Source organism: Microcaecilia unicolor, chromosome 4 (assembly GCF_901765095.1).
Source record: "Microcaecilia unicolor chromosome 4, aMicUni1.1, whole genome shotgun sequence".
NCBI lineage: Eukaryota > Metazoa > Chordata > Amphibia > Gymnophiona > Siphonopidae > Microcaecilia > Microcaecilia unicolor.
In genome coordinates this window covers 309,206,236-309,221,522 of record NC_044034.1, presented here as the reverse complement: position 1 = coordinate 309,221,522, position 15,287 = coordinate 309,206,236, and the positions used below count along the sequence as shown (strand labels likewise).

At 42.9% G+C, this 15,287-nt stretch overlaps 1 protein-coding gene across 2 annotated transcripts in view; it reads right to left on the bottom strand.

The window, feature by feature from the left end:
• Positions 1–15,287, bottom strand: part of DOCK5 (dedicator of cytokinesis 5) — a 291,277-nt gene that overhangs the window by 32,311 nt on the left and 243,679 nt on the right. For both annotated transcript variants that reach the window (XM_030201825.1, XM_030201826.1), the window contains exons 36-40: positions 13,875–13,915; positions 13,089–13,179; positions 12,741–12,860; positions 11,360–11,449; positions 1,169–1,273 (exon numbers count right to left, since the gene is read on the bottom strand). In XM_030201825.1, the coding sequence (XP_030057685.1) occupies positions 1,169–1,273; positions 11,360–11,449; positions 12,741–12,860; positions 13,089–13,179; positions 13,875–13,915 (447 nt within the window). The remainder of the gene's footprint in view (positions 1–1,168; positions 1,274–11,359; positions 11,450–12,740; positions 12,861–13,088; positions 13,180–13,874; positions 13,916–15,287) is intronic.

The window sequence follows — 15,287 nt, the reverse complement described above, 5'->3', positions numbered from 1 at the left end:
AACCAAAATGATAAAGAGGATGGAACTCCTCTCATACGAGGAAAGGCTAAAGAGATCGGGGCTCTTTGGCTTGGAAAAGAGACAGCTAAGGGGGAATATGATTGAGGTCTATAAAATCCTGTGTAGAACGGGTAGAAGTGAATCGATTTTTCACTCTTTCAAAAAGTACACAGACCAGGGGACACTCCATGAAATTACACGGAAATACTTTAAAAACAAATAGGAGGAAATATTTTTTCACTCAACGAATAGTTAAGCTCTGGAACTTGCTGCCGGAGGATGTGGTAACAGCAGTTAGAGTATCTGGGTTTAAAAAAAGTTTAGACAAGTTCCTGGAATGTTGCTACTAACTGGGTTTCTGCCAGGTACTTGTGACCTGGATTGGCCACTGTTGGAAGCAGGGTACTGGGCTAGATAGACCACTGGTCTGACCCAGTATGGCTATTCTTATGTTATTATTTATACACAGTAGGGAAAAGTTATCAATGTGGACTACCTTTAAGATGGCTTATTGTACCACAAGTCGTGCTATTTTAGCACAGGGTTTCATTGCATAAAATGACTTGTGGTAAAATAACCTGTTTTTTGTTTGTCTTTTAAGTTAAAAAAGAATCCCACAATACAATATCATAAAACATACTGTAACTCTTCAGTAGGTGGCACAGTCACATCATGAAAATTCAATCAATTAAACAAAGTCCCCCCCTAACATCATCTTCCCTCCCCTCTCCCCAGGCCAATCAAAGGAGTTAGAGATTGGTGCATATACCATTCTTCAACTATGTTGGAATTGAGGATGAGCAAGTTTATCACTCAGGTAGAATAACCCATCTTAACGGTAATCTGTGTTGATAACTTCCCCTCAGTATCATCTCTGATGCTGATCCAATGGAAGGTATGGAAACTCAAAAACTCAAATTTTTTCCCAGGATAACACAATTACTAGAATGCTGCACCATGAATTTCTGAGTGTAACTACAAAATAATTCTTTCCCCTTTTCATATTACAGACCCCAATTTTCTTTTTCAACAGGTTAGCCATGTGATGTCGACACATAACTGTGTGTGGCCAATGGCTTTGTGTGACTATTCTGAGGCATTGTGTATTACAGCCAATCAACAACACTGTATGCAGAAAAGGCTCTGAGGCCCTCCACTCTTAACTCACCCGAAGGAAAGAAGGATAGCCCTGCCCATAGTATCCAACAGCAAAATACTCCAGCTGAGGCCTCATGGCCTTCATGATGTTCTCGTAAAACGTGGCTTGTTTTTTCTGAAAGCAGAAAAGTAATAATATAAGAAAACCCAACAAAAATTGTTTTGCTATTGAAATCATCCATTGTTAACATCATTAGTGCTTCTAAAAGGTTTTTGTGCTTATATATACTAGGGCAGTGGTCTGCAACCTTTTTCATGCAAAGAGCTGCAAAGTGGACACAAAAAAGCTCCAAGGGCCACCAAAACATTTCAGGAGTACACATTTAACTTCTAAAATAAAAAAAATAAAATTATTATTCTTACCTTTGCTGTCTAGTGATTTTACCTTTCTAATCATTTTGTTTCTCCTTCGCTTCCTGCCCTATATCCATTTTTCACATTCAACTTTCTTGAATTTTTCTTCCTCCTTCTCAAATCTATCTAGTTTCCATCCATAGGCATGATCACCTCCCTTTTCTTCCCTTCCTCTTCCCTCCATGGGCACCATCTCCTGCTTTTTCTCTTCCCTTCCTCCTCTGCATGGGCACCATCTCCATAGTAATCATTCCTTCCCTCCTCCACTCTATGGGTACTATCTCCTTTTTTTCTGCTTTTTTTCATCTATTTCCAGCATCTGTCCCTCTGAAACCTCCCTCCCCCCCCCATCTCTTTTTCCTCCAGGCACCTCTAATAACCTTTCCCAGCACTCCTACTCTCCTGAAGTCCATATCCTTTCACTCTTAGCTCTGTCTACCTACTCATCTTGGCCCTCCAAACCTGCTTGTAACACTGCCGCACTGAAGGCATGCTGCTTCCCTCACCTGCCTGAAGCCTCTGTAGAATTCTGCCCAGAAACAGGAAGCTCTGCATAGGAGGAGGGACGCTACAGAGGCTTCGGGCAGGTAAGAGAGGCTTCGGGCATAGAGAGCTGCACGGGAACGGGGTTTGCGGGAATCCCGCGGAACCTGTGGGATTCCCGCAGGGACGGAAGCAGTTCTGTGGGGTTCCCGCGGGGACGGAAGCAGTTCTGCGGGGTTCCCGCGGGGATGGAAGCAGTTCCTGTGGGGTTCCCGCGGGATGGAAGCAGTTCTGCGGGGTTCCCGTGGAAGTGTAAGCTACACCTGCACCAGCCTCTCATCTACTAATCAGGCAGGTGAGAAAAGCAGCATGACTTCAGTATGGCAGCATTAAAGGCAAATTCGGAAGGCCAAGACAGGCGAGTGAGAGAAAGTGGATCATGGGGAGGTGTAGACCATTTCTCACAACTATTTGAGGGCTGCAACGGAGGATTTCTGGGGTTGCTTGCAGCCCACAGACCATGTGTTGACCACTGTACTAGAGGTATATATAGAAAACAATATTGTTTTGTTTCATTTTGTTTTTCTGATTTATCGCCCATAACATGGATTTAAGACCCTGTTCACAAAGCGCCTCTTCCAGAAAGAAAATGGTGGAGATAATTTTTCATAAATAAGCCACATGGAGAGTAATTTTACAACAGTTTGCCTAGGTTCGGAATGTAAGTAGGTGATAAGACTATTTTAGAAAGATACATAGATGTCTATGGGTCTTTATAAAACAGCTCTACAAAAGAAGCTGAAATCACAGCTATAATTTACATTACATTACATTACATCAGCTTGGAAGCTGGTATAAATGTACACATGTAAACTATGAACACAGGTACATCGTGACTCTGTGGCACACACAATTCAACAAACACCCCTTAACAACTGTGTCTGTATCCTGTTTTTTCACTGCATCAGTGTTGGTGTATTATATCCCGACTCCAAGTATGTTTCCACCTGAATTGCGTAAAAGTACAGGGGATAATTTTATGCCATTATAGCATTTTACTTGCTATAATGATACATACACATGAAAAAGCCTTTATAAAATTACCCCCTTATGGGGGGGGGGAGGGGTAATTCTATTAAGTGCATAAGTACATAAGTAATGCCAAGGGTCCATTGAGCCCAGCATCCTGTCCCCGACAGCGGCCAATCCAGGTCAAGGGCACCTGGCAAGCTACCCAAACATACAAACATTTTATACAAGTTATTCCCGAAATTGTGGATTTTTCCCGTCCATTTAGTAGCGGTCTATGGACTTGTCCTTTAGGAAACCGTCCAACCACTTTTTAAACTCTGCTAAGCTAACCGCCTTCACCACATTCTCCGGCAACAAATTCCAGAGTTTAATTATGCGTTGGGTGAAGAAAACTTTTCTCTGATTTGTTTTAAATTTACTACACTGTAGTTTCATCGCTTGCCCCCTAGTCCTAATATTTTTGGAAAGCGTGAACAGACGCTTCACATCGACCTGTTCCACTCCACTCATTATTTTATATACCTCTATCACGTCTCCCCTCAGCCGTCTCTTCTCCAAGCTGAAAAACCCTAGCCTCCTTAGTCTTTCTTCATAGGGAAGTCGTCCCATCCCTGCTATCATTTTAGTTGCCCTTTGCTGCACCTTTTCCAATTCTACTATATCTTTCTTGAGATGCAGCGACCAGAATTGAACACAATACTCAAGGTGCGGTTGCACCATGGAGCGATACAACGGCATTATAACATCCTCACACCTGTTTTCCATACCTTTCTTAATAATACCCAACATTCTATTCGCTTTCCTAGCCGCAGCAGCACACTGAGCAGAAGCATTCTGTGTAATATCGACGACGACACCCAGATCCCTTTCTTGGTCCGTAACTCCTAACGTGCAACCTTGCATGACGTAGCTATAATTCGGGTTCTTTTTTCCCACATGCATCACCTTGCACTTGCTCACATTAAACATCATCTGCCATTTAGCCGCCCAGTCTCCCAGTCTCGTAAGGTCCTTCTGTAATTTTTCACAATCCTGTCGTGAGTTAACGACTTTGAATAACTTTGTGTCATCAGCAAATTTAATTACCTCGCTAGTTACTCCCATTTCTAAATCATTTATAAATATATTAAAAAGCAGCAGTCCTAGCACAGACCCCTGAGGAACCCCACTAACTAACCCCACTAACCACCCTTCTCCATTGTGAATACTGCCCATTTAACCCCACTCTCTGTTTCCTATCCTTCAACCAGTTTTTAATCCACAATAGGACATTTCCTCCTATCCCATGACCCTCCAATTTCCTCTGTAGCCTTTCATAAGGTACCTTGTCACACGCCTTTTGAAAATCCAGATACACGATTATCAACTGGCTCCCCTTTGTCCACATGTTTGTTTACTCCTTCAAAGAATTGAAGTAAATTGGTCAGGCAACATTTCCCCACACAAAGTGGGCATGATGATGATGGATGGAGCATGGAGGGAACAGACAGAGGGGCAGACGGCGCTGGAAATGAGAAGAAAGGGCAGACCAGACACTGAATGGAAGAAGGGGCAAAGAAAGGAGGCAGATGCTCTGATGCTGGATGGAAAGGGGCAGAGAGAGAGGGGGGTTATACACGGAAGGAAGGGAGAGAACGGGCAGACACTGGGCATTGGTGGCTGCAGGGGGGCAGGGGAAGAGGAGGGTCGCTGGACATGGGTGGCTGGAGGGGGAGCAGGGGAGAGGGAGGGGGTGAGGGGGGTCCTGAGACCAGAGAGGTGGGGGTGGAAGGGGGTCCTCAGACCATAAAGGGGGGGAGGGGGGGTCCTGAGAGGGGGGGGATGGGGAGCACACACTCACTCACTCGCTGTCACTCACATACACTCTCTATGACACACTCTCTGACACACTCTCTCTGTCACACACACACAGTCTCACACACAGATACTCTGTCTCTCACACACTCTCTCTCTCGCACAAACACAAACACACTCTGTCTCTCTCTCTCTGACACAGACACTCCATCTCTCACACACTCTCTCTCTCAAACGTACACTCCGAGGAAAACCTTGCTAGCGACCGTTTCATTGCTGACAGAAACGGGCCTTTTTTACTAATATATATATATATATATATATATATATATATATATATAGCATATATATAGTATAATATATATACACACACATATATATAGCACTATAACTGTGATTTTCAGCAAATGGCTATGGGGCACCGCGTATAAACAGGACTGGCTTTTATGCAGTCTTATTTATTCAGTGACCTTGGCTGGTTAAATGCTGAACATTGGCACTTAACCAGCCAAGAGCTGACTCTGTCCCTGGAACACACCCAAAATAGTTAGTTTGGCTTTGAACGCTAACCGGTCATTTTCAGCAGCACTAACTGGTTAAGTGCCACTGAAAATGACCAGTTAGCCCTGAATAGGTAATTTAAGCGACCAAGAGCTGTTTCTGTCTGGTTAAATCACTTTGAATATCGAGCCCTCTGTATTTTTTCTCTCGTTCTGGTTGTAAAACAACGTGAAACATAACAAACATTCTTGATGTTCTCATGTCATTTTAAAAGAGCAGAAACTTGATATAAAGAGCAAAAATGGGATGATGTAGAGGTAAGACCAGGAGATGTTGCTTGAAAATCCTTTTATTCAAAGCACCAGGACAAGGACCCGACACGCTCCGGATGGTGCCGCTTGCTTCACGGGTCACACCAGTATTCTCTTTCCACTGACACATGGTGGTTGCTTGGACACACTGCATTTTACAGGCATCTTTACTGGTGTGAACCCTGGGACAGGTGGCTCCATCCGCCGAAACACAGCCCGTTGTCGGGTCTTTATCCTGGTGCTTTGAATAAAAGGATTTTCAAGCAACATCTCCTGAGTTGGCTCATCATTTGGTCAACCTCTACTTCACCCTGTATTGGCTTTCTTCTCCGTAGAGGTTGCCTTCCTGTTGTTTTCCACTCTTTGCTTTTGTGTAGAATTTAACTGACAATTTCCTAATATCAAATATATGAGTAATACAATCTTCCCTGAACACAGAGGTCTTCCACATTCGGTGCCAGTTAGCTGTATTGTATCCACACATAAGAACATAAGTGTTGTCATACTGGGACAGACTGAAGGTGCATCAAGCCCAGTATTCTGTTTCCAACAGTGGTCAAACCAGGTTGCACGTACCTGGCAAGATCCCAAAACAGTAAAATACATTTTGTGCTGCTTATCCTAGAAATAAGCAGTGGATTTTCCCCATCTTAATTATGATTTATGGACTTTTCTTTTAGGAAGCTATCTAAACCTTTTTTTAAACCCTGCTAAGCTAGCTACTTTTACCATACTCTCTGGCAACGAGTTCCAGAGTTTAATTACATGTTGAGTGAAGAAATAGTTTCTCCAATTTGTTTTAAATTTACTACTTTGTAGCTTCATTGTGTGCCCCCTAGTCCTAGTATTTTTGGAAAGAGTAAACAAGTGATTCATGTCCACTCATTCCATTCCACTCATTATTTTATAGATTTCTTTCATATCTCCCCTCAGCCATCTCTTCTCTAAGCTGAAAAGTCCTAGCCACTTTAGCCTTTCCTCGACACCATGGTTCAACAATGAGCTGAAAAATTTAAAAACACAAACCAAGAAACTCGAATGAGCATGGAATAAAACAAAAGATGAACATACACTCAACACATGGAAACAAATACAAAGAAAATACAAATACGCAATAAAACAGGCCAAAAGATCATACTATAAAACCAAAATAGGGACAGATTACAAAGACATGAAGAAATTATACCAACTTGTGAACAAACTCCTAGACACCACAAATACAGACATCCCATCTGCAGATAAACTTGCGAAGTACTTCAATGAAAAAATTGTAAACCTATGCAACACGCTACCTCAGAACAACACCGACATTGAAAACTTCCTTAATGAATTGGACCTGGAGAATACCCGGCAGATCGGGCCTGGTTAAACTTCACCCTCCTTACCATCGAAACAGTTACCCAGGCGATCAGTAGGTTTTCCAACACTCACTGTAAACTAGATACCTGTCCCAGCTACCTAATGAAATCCGCCCCTGACCGCTTCATAGCAGACCTCACATCCCACCTAAATTACATGCTTCAGAAAGGCCTCTTCTCTAAGGAAAATGGCAACATCCTACTCACCCCAATACCAAAAGATACCAAGAAAAAACAAACAGAATCACTAACTACCGTCCAGTAGTATCTATCCCGTTGGTGGTCAAACTGATGGAAAGCATGGTAACCAAACAACTTACAGATTACATAAACAAATTCTCAATATTACACGAATCACAGTCAGGCTTTTGCCCCCTCCACAGTACGGAAACAGTATTACTCACTCTTCTAGCCAATTCAAGCAGGAAATAGCAATAGGGAAAAACATCCTTTTCCTCCAATTCGACATGTCTAGTGCATTCAACATGGTAAACCATAATATATTAAGATTACTAGATAAATTCGGGATTGGTGGAAACATACTTTACTGGATCAAGGGCTTCCTAACCACAAGAACATATCAAGTAAAATCAAATTCAAACATATCATCACCGTGGAAAGCAGACTGTAGAGTACCGCAAGGATCACCGCTATCACCGATCCTATTCAACTTAATGATGATCCCACTTGCCAAGTCCTTATCCAACCATGGCCTTAACCCTTTCATATATGCAGACAATATCACAATATACATTCCTTACAAAACCAAACTGACAGAAATCACCAACAAAATCAAGCTCGGCCTGAACATCATGGATTCATGGGCAAATGCATTTCAACTAAAACTCAATAATAAAGAAAAAACTCATTGTCTCATCCTCTCAACCCAACACAGCGCGGACATCCCCACAAGTATCAACACCCCTGATCACACCCTTCCTAGCTCAGACAGTTTGAAAATCCTCGGCGTTACAATGGACTGTAACTTAACAGTAGAGAGCCAAGTGGCATCCACAACAAAGAAAATGTTCCACTCAACGTGGAAACTCAAAACGCGTGAAGCAATTGTTCCCGAGGGAAACATTTCGCAACCTGATACAATCAATGGTACTAAGCCACTTACCAGCTTATCATCGAAAGTGATCGCCGGCTATCTTCCAACACAAATCGGGAGATGGCCAGCGATTTCTTAAAAGCGTCAAAATCGGTATAATCGAAAGCGGCATTTTAGACAGCATCGCCGCTTTCCCGGCGAAAGTTCAAGGGGCGTGTCGGTAGATTAGTGAAGGCAGGACATGGGCGTGGCTACCAGATGGCCGGCTTTCGCCGATAATGAAAAAAAAAAGCAGCGTTAAGCAGTATTTTGCCGGGTTTACTTGGTCCTTTTATTTTCACGACCAAGCCTCAAAAAGGTGCCCCAACTGACCAGATGACCACTGGAGGGAATGAGGGATGACCTCCCCATACTCCCCCAGTGGTCACCAACCCCCTTCCATACTAAAAAAATAAAACTAAAAACCTTTGTTGCCAGCCTGTATGCCAGCCTCAAATGCCGTACCCACCTCCATGACAGCAGAATGTGTGCTATCCTCCGACAGCCTTTCCCTGGTTGCGATGTGGCTCTCGGGTGAGTGTGACATCTTTTCTGTTAGGTGCCCTGCAGAGTCACATTAGCAATGCATTGTGGTGGGTGTAGGGTACTGGGCTCTACTCCCATGGTGCTTTCCCCCCCTGCTAACTGGGTCAGAGTGTGCCCTGTTTTGTTTCCTGTTGTAGTCCATGCAGTAGTGGCCATTTTTGTAAGCCAGTTTTAGTTCCCTTTCCTGTGTTACCCACGTTAGAGAACATAGTTCTTACCTTGAATGGTGCTGTAAGAGGGCATTGTACACCATTGTGCCAGCTCTGACCTACTGCTAATCTTAGTACCAGGGGACTCTGATCTGCAGTTAACTGTGAGTAAACGTGGTTATTTCAAGAAAGGACTTTTTCAGAGAGATTAGTCTTCAGGTGTGAACTGGTGTGCCAAAGTTATACAGCGGCAATAAGTCCTAGAGGCTGTATGCAGGTCCCTGGAGCAATTTTAGTGGGTGCAGTACATTTGTGGGTAGTGGGTTTGGGGGGCTCAGCTCCCAAAGTAAGGGAGCTATGCACGTGGGAGCTTTTCTGAAGTCCACCGCAGTGACCCCTAGGGTGGCTGGTTGGTGTCCTGGCATGTCAGGGGGGCCAGTGCACTAAAAATGCTGGCTCCTCCCACGGCCAAATGCCTTGAATTTGGCCGGGGTTTGAGATGGCCAACATAACTTTCCATTATCGCTGAAAAACAAACCTGCCATCTAAAACCCGGCGAACTCCAAGGTATTTGGCCGGGCTAAACCGTATTATCAAAAAAAAAGATGGCCGGCCATCTTTTTCGATAATACGGTTCCATCCAGCTGTAGCGCCGCCGCCGCCGCCGCCGCCGCCAACATAGATCGCCAGCAATTTATTTGGCTGGCGACGTTCGATTATGCCCCTCTTAGATTACTGCAATGGAATTTATGCGGGATGTAAAGAACAAACCATAAAGAAACTTCAGACCGCTCAAAACACGGCAGCTAGGCTTATATTTGGTAAAACGCAATTTGAAAGAGCAAAACCCCTTCGTGAAAAACTACACTGGCTCCCAATCAAAGAACGCATCCCCTTCAAAATCTGCACCCTGATTCACAAAATCATGTACGGAGAAGCCCCGAGTTACATGACAGACTTGATCGACTTACCAATTAGAAATACATCCGAATCAACTCGATCTTATCTAAATCTGCACTACCCAAGCTGCAAAGGACTTAAATACAAAACAACTTATGCATCTAGTTTTTCCTACATAAGCACACAACTGTGGAATGCATTACCAAAAGCCTTGAAAACTACATACGACCACCTAAACTTCCGGAAATCACTAAAAACCAACCTGTTTAAAAAGGCATACCCTACTGATCCAACTTAAATGCCTAGTCTCTGCAACACAACCAAACTAAAGCACGTAATGGACATAACACAACTCTTCCGTTCTCTGATTCCCTAATGTGGCTGTGCCACATGAACGTGATTTTACCACAACATCACCCTGTATTTGTTCACACCAGAGCCTGCAAAGGCCTCTCCGTTACTATGCAAGCCACATTGAGCCTACAAATAGGTGGGAAAATGTGGGATACAAATGTAACAAATAAATAAATAAATAAATAAATTATACACCCTTCCCAATTATTACTTATCATGACAGAACATTTCTCCTAACGGTTCCCTTAAAAACATAATCGCCATTACAAGATAACCTTGCTAGCGCCCATTTCATTTGTGTGAGAAACGGGCCATTTTTACTAGTGTTCTTATATTCTAAAAGGCTCGAATTTAATTGCTAGATGTGCCCATGACCTGCCCATATTCCTACTACATCCACTTCCCTCTTTCAGTTACACATTAGAGCACTGGCTGGTTAAATCACTTTGAATATCGACTCCTCTGTATTAGAATAGCACCTAAGTCCACTTATGTGCATGACTACTGATATCCCCCATTTAGCCACAATGCTGCCATTTCTGCACAGAAAGTTGCACACTTAATCGTCATCTAATTTATGGTGTTCTATATTATGTGGCTGCCTGTGGTTTCATGAGACTCAGGCTCTTTCAAGCTACAATACTTGGAGTTTAGGAACTATGGACCAAGCTGTGGTAGTGATCTCCGCGCAGCAAATGCGATGAAGCCCACAGGAACTGAATGGGCTTCATTGTCAGGAAACACTACTGGGGTTCTGAAAAAGGAATCCTATGTCTCAGTGAACGAGGGAATGAAACTCAGTATAGTAAGTATGAGTAACAGTAATATATGTGTCCGTAAAAAAGTTATGTTGTCAGTAAACATTTTGCAGACTGTCAGTAAAACACATTTTTATAAGTTGGCAACCCTGCTGATAAAGTATGTAGCTTTTTTTTTTTGTGTGTAAGTTTTCACCATATTGCAATTTGTTTCTTTTACCAAAACGTGCACGAGTCGTGGAATGTTTATGGATTTTCTGGGCACAATTTTCTTATGCAAAATAATTTTAAAGAGGCTTTTAAAAACCTGTTTACACATGGCTCAGATTTGGTGCGAATGAAATATTCAACATATTGAGGTTGGTGGCTGTGTTAGTCTCTAGCAGTTAAATAGAATGCAGAGGCTGGTCATACCTTATACGCTGATTTATTGAAGCATAAACTTTGCAGGACAAGAGTGGAGACAAATTGGATTCCTGTCCTTGAAAGCTTATGCCTCAATAAATCTGTTATACTGCAAGAGAAAAAAAAAGTAGTATAGTACCTTCAAATGTAAAGAGACACTTACCAGGAGGTTGCCGAGTTCCTCGTAGTCAAAAAGCTGATTCTCATACATGTCTGCCAACTCCTTGCTGTGCACGATTGCCTTCTCCCACATCTCCAGGAACAAAAATGAAAAGGGGCAATTGTTCTGCCATTAGACAGCTGGCTAGGGTAGAGAGAAGGAGCCACTTGAGTTAAATATACAGCGGTGCTCAATTGTGGTTGGAAACCCGGGCACTATAGAATGCCCAATTATAGCTCACATCTTGGCTCCTGGCCTTCATGATGGCCTCTTTTAATAAACATTCTTGTTAACACTGGGAAACATGACCCTCACCACAAGGCATGAGAAAGCATTGTTTTGCTTCCTAGAATAATCCTACAGGTCTTCACAACAGGTATCCATCAGAGGGACTGATCCGTTAAGGTTACCTTGTTGAACACCAGGCAGAGCAGTTTGAGTTTAACAAACAGAATGTAAACTTAACCAGCATGACTGAGGTGCTCAGAGCTCTGGAACTATGCATGTGGGGAAACGGTATTGCACTCAGCACTTCAAATGCCCCCCCCCCCCCCCCCTCCCCCCAGCTCTCATGTCATCTTAGGTGTATTCTTTCACATCCCTGTCCCTCAGTTAACACATCTATAACAGAGATTTTAACTCTTCCTTCTCCCCTCAGAAGTTTCTTATGTAGCAAAATGGCTAGCTTGAAACGTTCCACTGTGTTTTTGAATACTGCATTCTAAAGCAATGGTTCTGGGTGACCACCAGCCACACGGGTTTTCAGGATATCCGTAATGAATATACATGAGACAGATTTGCATGCATGTCACCTCCATTATGCACAAATAGCTTTCATGCATATTCATTAGAGATACCCTGAAAACCTGACTGGCTGGTAGTCCCTCAGGACAGGATTGAGAACTACTTTTCTAAAATACACTGGGATCCTCTTTGAAGGAAATATATAATCTATTTGGATGTGTACAGTATCTATCCCAAAGGGGAAGCGTGACACCGGATACCCCTAAAACAAATGTAGGGTCCTGCCAGGCCCTCTTATCACAAACATGAGGCCCCTTGACCTTCTCTGTTTACCACCTAACGACCCTGTTTACTAAGGCTCGTTAGTGTTTTTAACATGCCTACAATTAGCACGTGCGCTGTGTAGGCGCTTATATGGATATTGTAGGCGCATACACGGTTAACGGGTGTACATGGTTAACACGCGTTAAAGATGCTAACATGCCTATAGCGCGGCTTAGTAAACACGGCCCTAAGTCTCTTAAGATCATTCAGCTCCCATCTGTAATACAAACTTGGCAATTCCACAAGTAACCTTACATTAATCCCAACCCTCCTCAAACTCAGATAGAAAGAAATGGCAATTTGTGTGGAAACTCACTTTGCCTTTGTCAAAGAAGGCTATGATTTCTTGATAGAGTTTCTCCTTCAGTTCCCGCTGGGAGTATATACAGTAACTGTCCCTCTGAAGCAGGTGGGGGGCGCATGGTTTATCTGACCACTGAAAAGAACACACACACTGTGATCACCAACATGCAGAAATACTGAGAATTCCTGAGGCTGTATATACTGAGAAGCTTCTGCCCTCGGGATACAAGAGACCTGATAATTCTGGAAAACATTCTCACTAGCTGTATACCCACACCGTATGTGACATGAGATGGGCAGGTGGTGTGGGGGGGGGGGGGGGTCTGTCTGTTGACCCAGTGCTATGTAACTGATAGATCACCTGTAGGAGCTCTGTATGGAGGAGCAGCGTATGTGCTGCCTCTGTGTAGTTCTCACAGTCTCTATGCAGATCTCGTAGCTTGTACAGGTACCTGGTCAAAGAGAAAACACCCGAGAGACAGAGAGAGAGAGAGAGAGAGAGAGAGAACTGTTGTTAAACAGCAATTCCCATCTTACAAGCAATTGCCTGATGGACTGATTCTATTCCATTGCCTGAAAAGCATCTGACAGTATTACCATTCTATTTTCTATGGGCAGTTTGTTTCTGTCCTTAAAATGTCTCCTCTTTACATTGTAACACTCAGAGATACCCAGAACACTCGAGCAATCCAAAACGCTTAACAATTCAACATTTAATTAAACATACCGGGGTCAATATTCAGCAGCTTGGTCAATCCTGTTAATTTAAATGTCAGCATTGATGTTTAAATTAATATTCATACTGAGTGACACTAGATGAAAATCAGCAGAAGTGAAAATATGTATTTGCAGCTAAATACTATTATATATTTTGTAACATATACAGATAGGTCACTTATAAGTTAACCGGTGACCTGTAGCTTTGAATATCAGCCTGCCCCCAAAAAATAGTGGGGAGAAGCATTCCTGGGTGTAAAAAAGACTTCCTTATGCAGTATACATTTTCCTAAAGATTTTTTCACTTCTACAGGCTTCATTAAGATCAGCACTGGGGCGCTTATTTTTCATTTGAAAATACAAATCTACTTTCCAATACATTACAAAATCTCTTTTTAATAATATGCAGATGTAATTGTCTACTGCTCACCTTATGTAAATGTCTTCTCTCTTCTTTTCTTTGTAAAAATTCTAAAAAAAAAAAATCAAAACCAAGTACAGGATAGTGAACAGTTTTTAAGAGCTAGTCAGAGACATGTGGGGTTAGTTGTACAAGTTTTTGTTCATCCTATTCTACATATTTAAGTGGAATAACACAGCAGCCACAAGACTTCATTCAGCTTTTAAGGATGCTTTATCATTCAATGACTTTTAAAAATACATTCCCATCTTCAGTCACCTTTCTATATGTTTCTATATCTCATGCTTGGAGTTCTAGATGGGAGCCAGATCAGTAATCTCAGCACACTCTGGGGTATACAGTACAGTGAGTAGCCTAAAGGTTACAGAGTGGAGGAGTAGCCCAATGGTCAGTGCAATGGCCTGAGAACTGTGTTCCATTCCCACTGCAGCTCCTTGTGACCCTGGGCAAATCACCTAACCTTCCACTGTCTAAGGTACCAAAAAAAAGAAGACCTCAATTGTGAAAACACTAGGGACAGAAAAAGTACCTGTATATAAAATGTGTAAACTGCTTTGATTGTACCACAGAAAGATTGTACCCTTTTTTTTAACCCCTGGTAAGCAGGTTTAGGGGTAAATCAACATGTGAATGCTTTTCAAACGTGGCTGAATGCTGACCAGCTGACATTCAGCCTGCCGAAGACAGGAGGCAGGCTGGCTAAGTCCTGTGATTGGCGCTGAGCCCAGACATTTAATGCTGCACCGTTTCCAGTGACCGGCGTTGAATATCCATTTTCTTTTTCAGCCAGTTTAAACTTAAGTAGCCAAGTTAATCTTCAGCGATAGCTGGTTAAGTTTATAGCGGCCAAACAGAGGACTGCTATTTAGGCAATCCTATTTGGCTGCTAAGCTTAGCCAGCGATGCGCTGAATATTCGTGGCTAGCCAGTTATAGCGCGTGATATAGTCAGGTAGCTGCTATGCACTAAGTGGTAATATTCAGCGAAGATAAATGGCTCTCTTGCACTGAATATTAGCGCTTAACCAGTTAAGTGTTATTTAACCGGCAAGGAACCATTCCTGGCTGGGTAATTAGCGCTGAATATTGGCCGGCGAATCTTTGTGAAAGCTGGATAAATGATGTTATTAGCCAAGTAGAGCCAAACATTTTTCAGATTCACTATTTAATAGGCAAATTTCTTTTTTTTTTAGCCCACAGTCAGGTGAATTTTCGAAAGAGAAGGGCACCCATCTTCCGACACAAATTGGGAGATGGGCATCCTTATCGCAAGGTCGCCCAAATTGGCATAATCGAAAGCCGATTTTGGGCGCCCCCAACTGCTTTCCATCACGGGGACGACAAAGTTCACGGGGACGACAAAGTTCATGGGGGCGTGTCAGCAGTGTAGCGAAGGCGGGACTGGGGCGTGCTTAGGAGATGG